This window comes from Azolla caroliniana, unplaced genomic scaffold (assembly GCF_043228905.1).
Source record: "Azolla caroliniana isolate FFs.n. ecotype wild unplaced genomic scaffold, voAzoCaro1.0.p SCAF_1068, whole genome shotgun sequence".
Classification (NCBI taxonomy): Eukaryota; Viridiplantae; Streptophyta; class Polypodiopsida; order Salviniales; family Salviniaceae; genus Azolla; species Azolla caroliniana.
Genome location: NW_028231503.1, coordinates 1 through 12431, shown reverse-complemented (window position 1 = coordinate 12431; position 12431 = coordinate 1). Strand labels below are relative to the sequence as shown.

At 36.2% G+C, this 12431-nt stretch overlaps 1 protein-coding gene across 1 annotated transcript; it reads right to left on the bottom strand.

The window, feature by feature from the left end:
* Positions 1-2097: 2097 nt before the first annotated feature.
* LOC147847404 (uncharacterized) lies at positions 2098-10549 on the bottom strand. The gene is made up of 12 exons (XM_087339237.1): positions 10014-10549; positions 8863-8908; positions 8544-8677; positions 4930-5073; positions 4721-4800; positions 4315-4353; positions 4203-4245; positions 4007-4111; positions 3858-3930; positions 3576-3678; positions 2437-2521; positions 2098-2347 (listed from the first exon to the last, which is right to left on the bottom strand). Exons 1-12 carry the CDS (start codon positions 10515-10517, stop codon positions 2240-2242), a joined length of 1464 nt encoding a protein of 487 aa, XP_087195363.1. The 5' UTR covers positions 10518-10549; the 3' UTR covers positions 2098-2239.
* Positions 10550-12431: the final 1882 nt, after the last annotated feature.

Sequence of the window (12431 nt, the reverse complement as noted above, 5' to 3'; positions counted from 1 at the left end):
AAGTACTTGTAACGTTAGATGTAGTAAAAGAAGAGGAAATCATCAGAAGTGTATACAAAATATGTTGAGAATTATAGTTACTTCGACTCTTATGGAGTTGTGATCCATTCAAAGAAATTACGTGATCTATTTGAGCAAAGATTATGTATAATGGTTCTCTTTCACACTAGTCCTCCTTTATCAATGAATATGTATGCATAAGGTTTAAGAAATTGGCCACTGGCAAGGTAAGAAATCATCAAATTACGAAGATAAATGCCCAAATGGATGAGAAGAGAAGCACATGGATAAGTGGCATGCCTCATGATTGGAGCAAAAATTTGATAAACCTTAGCATAGGAGTTGACAAAAATAATGTACATAACTATGAATCAATTATGGTTGGAGTAGTTATCTTATCTTAAAGCTATTTGGATGTGCAATGGAAGCTAAGTAAAGTGCATGGGCTGTAAAATGGTAAGAAGGTTTGTTGATAAGCTAATTTTCAAAACAACATTGTGCCATTAATCAATTACATTGTACCTCTTCAAGTGCTAATATAGGAAGGTGATTTCAAAGCTAAAAGACTATATTGTTGCTTTTGTACACTTTAAGAAAGCTTTTGATATGGTGCCCTTTGAGTATCTTTTGAGATGCATGGAAGAATTGTATACTAGTGAATATTTGCTTGTAATTTCGTTAATGCATAAGAAGATATATTTCATGTTATAGTTTAAGCTTTTATTATTAGCACTATTGGTGTTAAGAAAGAAAGCTTGCTCTAACCAACTCTCTTTTGCTTATGCATCAATGAATCAGAAAGAATAGTCTACTAGTTCGTACAACTAGAAGGCATTAAAGAAGTTACCATTAGAATGCAGTTATCATGCTTTTGTTATATGTACTCTAAGTTGTGTTGATAACTCTTTAAGGAAGGTTATGCTTGTGAAGACTCAAAATAAATTAAAACCGTACATTGTATACCATAATGAACCGTTTGAAACCACAATAAGCTTTAGAACATCTCGAGTTTGAGGCTTCCTCCCAATCATGCATGGAATGAATGTGCTACACATTGCTTTGAACCAAAAAAACAGTCTTACTATGCATTGGAGAACATATACAATGGTGGAGAAATTAAGAGTTGATCTTACTTAATAGCACCAATGCTTTTAGACATGGAAGTACGGTACGATAACCTGTGTCAATTTAGAATGAGTTTGAAAATGTTAAAAATTGCTTATTATGAAGTTTCTTCAAGTTGGGTTATGCAAGGGTCATATAGGGCCCTACTTGTTGAGACCATGTCACTCCCCATTTAGATCAACCACATCAATAAGTGAGGTTTAAAAACCACATCAACCTCCTAAAACAAGCAGGCAAGTGAAAAGATTCAAAAGGCTCTCAAAAATAATATTTTGAGTTCCAAATGGATGCAAGATATGAAGAAGGCGTTTGACATTTTTCAATGCCAATCTCATTATAACACATGTTGCACCAAATTACAAAACCACTTTCTTCTCTAAATGGGAAAACTACACTCAAGGATACATGCATTGCAAGATTGGGGATGTGCCATTGGGACATAAAAGAGGAGACGTTTCATTGCATTCAACCACATTTGAGTCTCCTTTTCAAAATCATCAATCTGGCTCAAAATTATATTCCTTTCAAAATCACAATATGCACTCTTGATTGCAATTAGTAAAATTCTTGAAGGATGACTATCACTACACAATTTCCCACATACTATGTATAGAATCTTCAAATTTGATTCCATTTGGTCACATTTGAACTCCATAACTTCATCAACCTTATCATGAATTGTAAGCTTCCTAAATATTTGACAGTTGGCTTCAAGATTTCGAGACAAGTATGACCTATATGATCAAACCATTAGCAATGATCTCCATCCCGCTGATGAGAGAGTAGATTGCCCTCTCGAAAAGCCTTTTATGTTGGCAAACTTTGCAACTTTGGATTTTATGCTGACCCATTAAAAGATTTTATCTCAGAAATAGGAGGAACAATACTTTTAATCCTGAATCTGATGAATATGCAGCATTCTCAAAGAGATGAACATTATGGCTGAAATTAAAAATCAACACAAAAACCAGGAGAACAAATAATAACTCTTGATAGTTCAATCAATAATGAATGATATGTTACAGTTAATCACATATGTTTTAGCTCAATCTTAATTGATGTATTAATGTCTCTTGCTATATATATTTACAAATTCAAGAGTTGTGTAGAAAACTCAAGGCCGCAATTTTTCTCCTCTGCTCTTTGGATTGTGTGGACTAACAACAAACGTGTCTAGCTGTTGGCATGCTATCATGGTCTTTACATGTTCATACTCATCCCCCTAATCCAAAATTCAATCGTTAACCAAATAAGACAACAAGCCATGATTTGAACCATGTGTATATAGTACATACAACAAAGTTAACTTACTGCTATTGCGTTGAATACATCATAAAGGCTATTGATTTTTGGCCTCCGCGTTTCAGGCAGCCGACTTGTTTGAAATTCATCATACCTACAGAAACATCGTGACACGGGATCACTCAGACAAGAAGCAGTATTCTTGAGCTGCATGATGAATATTTCCAAACATCCACACAGAATCACACTTTCAAACATTACACAAACTTATCATGACCTTTTTTACATGAAAATCATGCTTCACAACAAAACTCTGGCAGAAATAATGAACAAGAAAGAACTTTCTGTCATAAATCTGCTTCACATAGAAAACCAAGTAAAAAAGGAACGGAGCTTTATCACATTTTGATTACGTTTTGTACGCTTAGATGATTTCCTGTTCACAAACTCTGTTCTCATCGTGTTACACTATCCTTAGGCTATATGAATTGTGTGAGCACGTCCGTTAAATATTCTGATTTTGTTGTTTGTGGATAGGTACTACTACTTTTGTTGCCCTTTAGAGACTGAAGTTCCCATTGCAGGTCTAATTTGAAAGGGTTTTCCATTAATTAGAAGTTAATTTTGTCAGATGTAAATCTGAAATTTAGGTATCAGCAGGTAAATGCAAGTTTATAGTTGTGCTTTCAGGACAATGATGTCTGATTTGTTCTCTATTTGAATCAGATTTAAACTCTATTTTACTTACGATATAATACTGGCAAAGCAGCTATTTTAGCTGCTTTGCTGGTATTTCAATAATGAGCTAAGCTCCCAATATAACTAATCGATATCCATATTTTGCAAAAAGAAACTGTTTAACTAACAAGAATCTGAAGCCCCAACCTAACAAAGCGACAATACTATCTAGTCGATCAACTAGCTATGCAAAAAATAGCTCTTACAAGATAGAGCTCAACAACAACCACATTATTATAAAAGTATTTTCAGGATAATCAAACATGGCACCTTAAGAATCCCTCTAAGGAGATGAAAAATGAAGCATGGTCATACTGAGTGCATCAAGCATTGTCAGAAAAAAATGTTAGGCAAATATCTTCATGAATGACTGCAGTGCAAGTGTTTTATGCACATCAGATACAGGTAAGCAAAGAAACACTATTAAAAGTATATATCACTATTTCCATATTCAGGATGCTAAAACTTACATGTACAGGTCTTCACTTTCATAGTAGTCGACTGCAACAGGTGGAGGGGGCAGAGATTTGAGAAGCTCTTCATTCTCATCAACAAACTGACTATATGTATCAACTGTCATGCGCATCAGTCAAAACATCAATTCCGTGGATAGTGAATGATTTCATACACAAGACTCACAATTATGTTGATATGACCTTCTTAAACCCATTAAAGTTTAAAAAACCACCCATATACACCAGACATACTATAAATTCCTTTTAGCAGAAACAGAGGGGATCTAGATGCATCACCTGCGTGAAATTCAATGAGCTCAGAGAAGTTGTATGCAACCTTTGGAGATATAAGGAACATCAAATTTAAAATCTGCACTGGTATGTAAATTCTCAGATTCAGAAACTCATGGGAAAAATACATGATTCAAATTCCTCAATGGAAATACCCAATAGTAGAAAAAGGCTGCATGCTGTGCGAAAAATCGATCGCCCCATTCCAGATCACCTCCTAGCGATTCCATTATTTTCAGATGATGCATTTCATTCCATTCCTTTTACATAAAATTTTCATTGAGTAAATTTAAAACTATGTCCATAAATGTTAAATAATTTAAGGAAACAAATTAAACACAAAATCCATACCTCCGCAAAATGGACTTTGCGTACTTCAGCACCAACACGCCACCTATGCATAACCATCCAAGTAAATTATCCCACAAAAACAGCTTTCACAGACAAAAAATAGCAGACTTACCATCCAAGGGTCTCATACAAGTGAAGCATAGAGATATATCTGAAAAAGTAGCTAAGAAAATTTTCATGCAGCGTGAAAGACTTTTCACACAAGTCTTTCCATCCATATACACTTGGTAATAAATATAAGATGCAAAACATCAAAGCAATTCACAATGATCAGGAGATACAATATTAGCAACGATATATACAGATGATAAGAAAACAGTTAACCCCTCAATACAAGTAAAACAAAGGCTATATTTTACATATGATATATCTAACTTCATTTTCTCTTCTACAAATACAATTATACACACAAATATATAAATATAAATATACACATGCATATATAAATGCATATTCACATTGACCCCTGTAGTTCATGACCTTGACTGCATCCTTATCAACAATTTCAAGAAGGATACGAGAAGTATGGCATCCGTGCAACAGTCTCCAAAAACCAAAATCTTTGAATTGGTCTGTCTTTGAAGATAACATCTAGCATCTGAAGAGAATTCACATGTTAGATTATCTTGGTTAAACAATAAGACAATGTACTTTATGAAAAATATTACAATATGATAACTTAATATCTATCACTCAACAAACAACATTAGGGATTAAGGAACAGTACAAGACAGAGAGCATAATATGGACCGAGTATCCACCATGGTGCTTCAACTGCTGGCCGACTCTTTTCTCGTTCCCATACAGCATCATTAGTCAATGTCAACTTTTTTAAAGATTTCTGTAGCTCATCTACTTCGTCATCCATAATCTGAAATGGTGCACAATGTAAGAATTTGACTTTCTCAAATACTTAATTAGGTTTCAGCTTTTATCTATTAGTGCCTTATACATTGATGTGAGAAATGTCAGAAACTGATGTGCTATAAAAATAGTGATTCATTGAGTATAGAAGCACATTGAAAACAGCATATAGCTGTATCAAGCATAATGAAAACTAGGGCATGTAAGGCATTTATAATAATTCCTAAAGTTCTGTTTCACTTCCCCATAAGTGAGGCCTATTCATCTTATTAAGCTATAACTGTTCATGAATTTTGTTATGACTCATGAATCAATAATTGTAACTTTAGACTGACATGAGTAAAAGACTTGCTGCAGCTATGTGATTCCCCAGACTTTTGGGTATAGTCTAGATTTCAACGTACAATTTTCATCAACATGTCAAAGCTCATGATACATCCCTAGTGTAAACTAGCATATCATATAGTTCTTTTCTCATGCATGGTGATATTTCAATCTCTAACATACAGGGCCTGCCTCACAATATCCCTTGATAGTCATCTAGGTTCCCTGGAATCCAAATGTTGATTATTCAGGCCCCTAGATATAAATGTAGGAAATGCTTTATTGAAATGGTGCGTGCATCTATCTGATGAGTGCATGAGAAACATGGTTACATGGTCATACTATGTGAGTCTAGCCTCCAAGGTGTGCATCTTGGTATTGTCGCCATTTCAGAACTTCCAGGATTCAATACACGTTTCCTCATCCAGATGGCATAATAGTCTTCTTCAAAAATTACTTAGTTTATCATATTCTTGATGGTATAGAATACATCTCATATACTCTTGGTAAATTGTTATAGGCATAACCTTAAGGACCAATTCTAAAGCTAGTTTTAAAGGCTTAGGGGAACCAGTTATCCTAGGACTTGGGACAGACCTATATATGGGCATATGACACATGGGAACATGTGGTGGTCTAGGAGCCTTAGGTGTTGGGCTATATTAAGGGGACTAACTACCCCCTTTATTATGACATCTTGAGACATTGTCAAGACTCTACTGGTGAGGCTAAGCTCTTTTCTTTGGATCCGCTATGCAAGGCTAGTGTCTATTCTTTTCCCAAATCTCTTATTATACTGATTATCATTATTCAACTCGTAATAACTGCTATCAAGGCAATACTAATGATTTTTTTCCTCTTTTATTGTATTTTTTGGAGCAATTAACGAGATTTTGTGTTTGTCTAAGAACTACGAAGAAAAAAATCAGTATTCTTCTTTTTTTCTCTTTTGATCTTGAGTTTTTAGCACTTTGATAATGATTTGGAAATCATTTGATTAATATGTCTTTAAAACTTTTGATATTTCAAAGTTTTGCCGAATATCTCAAGACGAACAATCTTATCAATGTTTCAGTGTGTTTCTAATCCTTAGACATTACAATTCTAAACAATGATTATAAATACTTTTAATCAATTATTATGTATCTTTCATCAAATATTCATTAATTGATTTTTTTTAACTTTAATATACAATCTTAAATGATCTTCATGATAGTATTCACATTTGTCATATTTTTCATGTTAGTTGCCTAAAAGAAACTATTGGTTCTAACAGCATATCAACCATAAAACATATTGAAATTCATTAGAAAAACTTCTTGATGCTCGAACCAAACATTTGAGATCTAAAGAAATCGAAGAATTCAAAATTAAATGGTTGGATCAAATTGTGCATGATGCCACTTGGGAGAAAGAGCACATTCCTAAATCTGCCTTTCTTGATTTTGCTTTGTCATTGCAAGAGTGCAATGTTTGGAAACATAGAGTATGTTAGCTCAGAGGTAGAGCACCTTGTTTACACGTGTGCCAATCTTCTTTCAAGGTGTTCACAACTGGACATTAAACCCATTTCATATGCCTTCATCTAACAAGCAACCAATTCTATTTTCGTATTTGGTGAAGGGGGTAAAGATGCACAAGAGATGATGTTGTTTCCCTGTAGCAAGGAACCCGAGACAGGTTTGCGAATACCATCAATATCTGTTGTTACTATGACGAAACCGAAGAAGATGAATCAGAGGCTAGAATTCAAATTGATTCTAGTGAGATCTCTAGACCTCTTCCATGGAGTATCTCTATGGATACTTGCCTCGTTTCATTTCCCTATGAGTTTCGACCATCACTGCTCTAACTGAAACTCCGACTTACAAAACTTTATTGATCGAGGATTCCATAGATACATCGGAACATAGAAGTTTTTTATTATTTATGAAGACGGTCGTCGTCAAAACGGTAATTAGTTTTGAAACCTATTTGGAACAATTAGTAGGCATAACCTTAAGAACCCATTCTAAAACTAATTTTAATGGTTTACGGGTAAGATAAGTGGGAAACCAATTATCCTAGGAGTTAGGAAAAACTCATACGGACCAGTGGCACGTTGTCGTGCAGTGGCGTGGCTCAAAGGTAGAAAGTGGGAAAGGAAAGGGCGGACGCGTGTGGAGAAAAAGGGGAGAGAATGTGAAAAGGAGGGAAAAGAAAAGTAGTACATATAAAATTATGAAAACATAATGAATGACGGTGCAGATTTCAAGATCCCTGCAGCAAATCAAGGACTATTTTATTCTCCTTTCATTTTCTAATAACGGCATTTTGAGGCGCTCTCCTCTTATAAAAGGAGTGGAAGAGGGCACACTTTGCACTTCTAGTTCGGTATTTTTGGGCATTTTAGATATTCTTATTCTTCTTCGGCTCTAGCCTGAAACAAGTCTCCTCATTCTTAATCTCGTTTGTCCATCCTTAAGTTTATGTTCATTACATTAATCACTTATTTCCACCCTAACCTCATGCATTAATCGCCGGCCACATCTTTCCCTTAGATTTTGCTCTCTCTTCGACTTTTCTTCCCTTTGACTCTGCACTCCCTTCGATTCGACGCTCCCTTCCACTCTGTGTTCCTTCAACTTTGTGCTCCCTTGACTCTACGCTCCCTTCAGCTCTGCGCTACCCTCGACCTATAGAACCTTTGACTCCGAAGAGCTTCGAGTACTAGGAGCTTTTGATTCCCAAGAGCTTTTGAGTCCTAGGTGCTCTCCACTCTATCACGCTTTCAACCCCTAAGAGCTCTCGACTCTGTCGAGCTTTCAACTCCTAAAAGCCTTTGAGTCCCCCAACATCCGCACCCTCCTAGACTTGTGTCCTCCCTAGTCCACAACCCTCGTGGTCTTGCTCGAGTACCACATGCACACGTTTATGCAATAATGTGGGATCACATGGTGATCTAGGGGCCTTAATGTTGGGCTATACCCCCTTGATTATGGCATCTTGTGGACACTGTGATCTTACTTGTTCTTTGTTATTCTATTTGTGAAAAATTCATTGAGTATAGGTTTCAAAATGAGACTAGAGCATAAATCATTTGCTTGTGATCACATACATGGCAAAAGCACTTCTAAGCATTCACTTGTTGCATTCACACTAAATGGGTAATACCTGTTTTTTTTCCTTCAATTCAGGGAGGCCATCATACAACTGCAGTAACTTGTCAAATCCTCTAAGAAGGAGAACAATACCTCTCCCGAGGTATGTAGAAATTATACCAATAGTGCCTCCATCAATCTTGTTGACTGCCAAAATAAAATAATCCATTTAAAATGTAAAAATCATTGATGTATTATTGTAATGTTATAATGATGATAGCCTAAGATACACACACAAAAGGCAATGGGTATTTGGTTTCCCTCACACACTAGGTTTGGAAAAACAAAAGATAAGAATGGGCAGGTAAAAACGAGTATATAGAAACACTTACTATTGATCTCTTCCAATTCTCGAAATAAGTAGCTTCTACGCAAAGCCTACATAAGAAAAAAAAGCTACATGTTATGAGGTTGTAATGCCCTCTAATAACAATAGAAAATTTGTCAACTATGTTATAATAAATGCTTAGGAAAATGGTTTGCTCATTCACGAAACAACCATGAGCTCTTTAAGATTTCCCATTAGAAATATTTATGAAGGCAACAAAATGAGACAAAATATATCAAATTTCTAGTGAATGCCTATAATTTGCGTGTTTCTCTCATCATTCCATTCGCGGAAACGGAAGATGACACTAGCATGTGAAAATTAATAACAAATTTGCAAAGTTGTGTATGTCAAATGCAGATAATTTGAAGCATTATTTGGGAAACAGTCCTGTCTAATTGGTTGTGTTTCTATTCATGGATCACCACATCAGAAATTATAATAGCATATCACATATTTATATTGATAGAAATTCAGCAATAATTTGATATATTTGAATCAGGTTTTGTTCCATTGGCCATGTTTCCTTTTAATGTATGAAATACAGCAAATTTATAGGAATTTTCAATGGCATTTTGTTCCCTACGTAAATAATTTCAATCACAGTTCAAATATCTGCCAGCACTGTAGCAAATAAACTCACTGTTTTCCCAAACACTTGAGCTTTGCATAGAAAAGCATTCCAGAACTGCTTCTTCTTTGTCAAAAACTTACAAGACATATCATCTAAAGAAAGATATGTCAAGGAATGGCTAAATCTTTCTTAGAAAGTTGCAAGAACATACCTTTCATAAAAAAGGCATTTCAGCAAGTGTTTAATCTTTCTCAGAATAATGTTTCAAAAACATTTGAATCCCTCTCAAAACCCATCTTGCAAAGAAAGTTGCTTCATAAATGACTTTAAATCCTTCTCAGGAAGGCGCAAAAAGTATTGCTCATAGAAAGCCATTACAGAAACGACTTACTTTTTCCCATGGAGTGTTTCAGAAACTTTTTGATCCCTCCTCAGAAAGTAACAAACTTCCATTTTGGAATCAGCCTAGTCTTTCTCAGAAAGTAATTTTAGAAACGCCTTAATCTTTCTCAGAAAACCGCACCGAATACAGGAATGGCATTTAACCTTTCTATGAAATTCACAAAAAAGAAGAAGTATACCCTCCATTCCCTCCTATAGTTCTCGAAAGCCAGCTTCACAACATTTCCTGGAACAGTGGGACCTTTCCTCAGAAACTTGGCTTGAAATCCATAATCAAAAGCAATTCTTTTGGGAAAGCGTGGTCCTTCTACTTCTCCTTCAATCTTTAGACTATAATCCGCTAGTTTCGTACTCTTTGCATCGTCATCTTCTTCATCATGAGAGAGAAAATTCCTCTCGTTTGAACTCTGATCGATATTCCCTGAACCTTGTAGAACGGAAACTGTATGAGCACACCTCCTGCTTGTTCTCCTTGCCGTTCTTCTTCTTTGATTCTTTGTCTGGACAAATATGAATCCGTGACTTGAAGAAGAAGAAGAAGAAGAAGAAGACAAAGAAACAGTTCGCTGAGGTTTGATCAGAGATCTTGAAATGGGGGTTCGAGAAGGAGAGGACGAGGTCTGCAAGACGTAGAAGGATTCGGTGGAGCACAGATTTCTGACGGGAACTGCAGCAGCTACCATGGCTTCTTTTCTTGAAGAAGGGGGTTTAGGGTAAAAACTGGTTTGTGTGTGGGGGGGGGGCAATGAGGGGGGATTTTTGAGCTTTTCTTCTTTTGCAGAGCGAGTAAGAATGAAAGGAAAGAGGGGGTACATTTGGGCCCCACAACACCAACACTATCATGAGTGAGCATCATCATCTCTCCCAGAGTTCCATATCTCTAAGATATATCATGTGTATCCATCCAATTGAGGAAGAATATACGAGACAAATATCTCTCCGTGTCGAGACGGGTCAGGTCAACCTACCTTATCGCTCTAGAGTCTCCATCAAACTCTTCCCCCGCCAGTGGACCCCCCCCCCGGTTTTGCTAGGAGTGGATTGACGTACTCATGTCATCATTGCATCGTATAGTGTCACTCTTGAACTTCCGAGCTCGTATGCATATAAGTGGTTGCAAGAACTTAGGGAGAGGTTTTCGAAGATGAATTGTTGCACCACCTGCTATTACGTCGTCGTGCACATGCTAACTATTTATAATGACTCAAGAACTCCGTGAAACAATGTCATGAATAATAAATGTATGGCTACTCCAACTTAAGGAGGCATTTTGTATGTCTTATATGATGTCTGTAAAGAATCGAGAATGATTATGTGCAGTGGAATGTGTATGTATGGATGTGTGTGTGTGTGAGAAGATAGATAGATAGATTCTATTATCATCTTCGAAGGTCAAATATGACCTATGAGACCAAAAATATTTCATTTCACGTGATACGTGTGAAAGTGAGTAGCAAGTCTCGATGTTCAAGAACTTTACCAATGAATGACATTGCAATCGAGAGTGCACATTGTGGTTGTGAGAGAAATTCGTGCAAAGATTGGGCTTGGTCGAATATTTGTGGAAAGCATGGTCGAATATAATCAAAGGCAGAGCATTGTATCAAAGTGTGATACTCATACTTGTTTAGGGCAAAGTGTGTATAGTCGACCACTCTCATCACTTGTGCCCCAACACCCCGTCTCACCTTGCAATGCATGTGAGCTAAGTCTCATGGAAGCAATGGCTCGAATGGCAAATAATGGGATGGGCTCTAACATGTATCAATGTGTACGGTTCCCCCGTTTTGCGAAGAATATGGTTGTGTAGTTAGGTGCAACATGTGTGGTATAATGAGAGAGAGAGAGAGAGAGAACATACAATATATAGAAAATAGAAAACTGTATTAACAAGAATTATAAAACAACCAACAGTTACAAAGAGGAGGAGAAGGTTTTATGTAGTTACCTTCTCTCTACATTCTCTTTCTACCACCGTCTCTTGGGAAGGAGGTGGAGACGTCTCTTATGACACGTCAGTTATGATACAAGGAGATGGGATGTTCACACACTAGGGTATTTCGAAGGTGTGTTCCCACACTAGGGAAGTTGAGTTTGATTCTCAACAATGTCAAACTATTGGTCGAAGACAAGTCACAAGGTAATAGCCAACACTAAGCCTTTTATTCATGATTCAATGTCCAAAAGTGTTAAGAAATGGTTGGTGTTGAGAAATGGTTGGTTCTGTATAGAGTGGAAGTAACCATTGGAAAGTGGATGTAATATTTATTTTACACATTAGATGAACATCATTTGTTACAAAAAATAGAACTTGTTGTAGGGTAGTTACTAGCTATCACTTAGGTTTATGCTAGAGCATTCTTTCTTTCTCTCTCTCATAAATTACATGAGCCCTATTGAAGTGTGGTTTTCTTATTAGAGTATGTGTTATATCTCTAATATGATTAATGCTTAAACCATCGTGACGTCTAATTACAAAAGTGTTAGTAACTCGAGACTGCTCGACAATCACTCTTGCCTGATTCACCATTAAGCTGATATATGATAGTCTAGTCTTGATACCTGATTTTAGCTCAGAAAGACAACTGTAGCAAAAT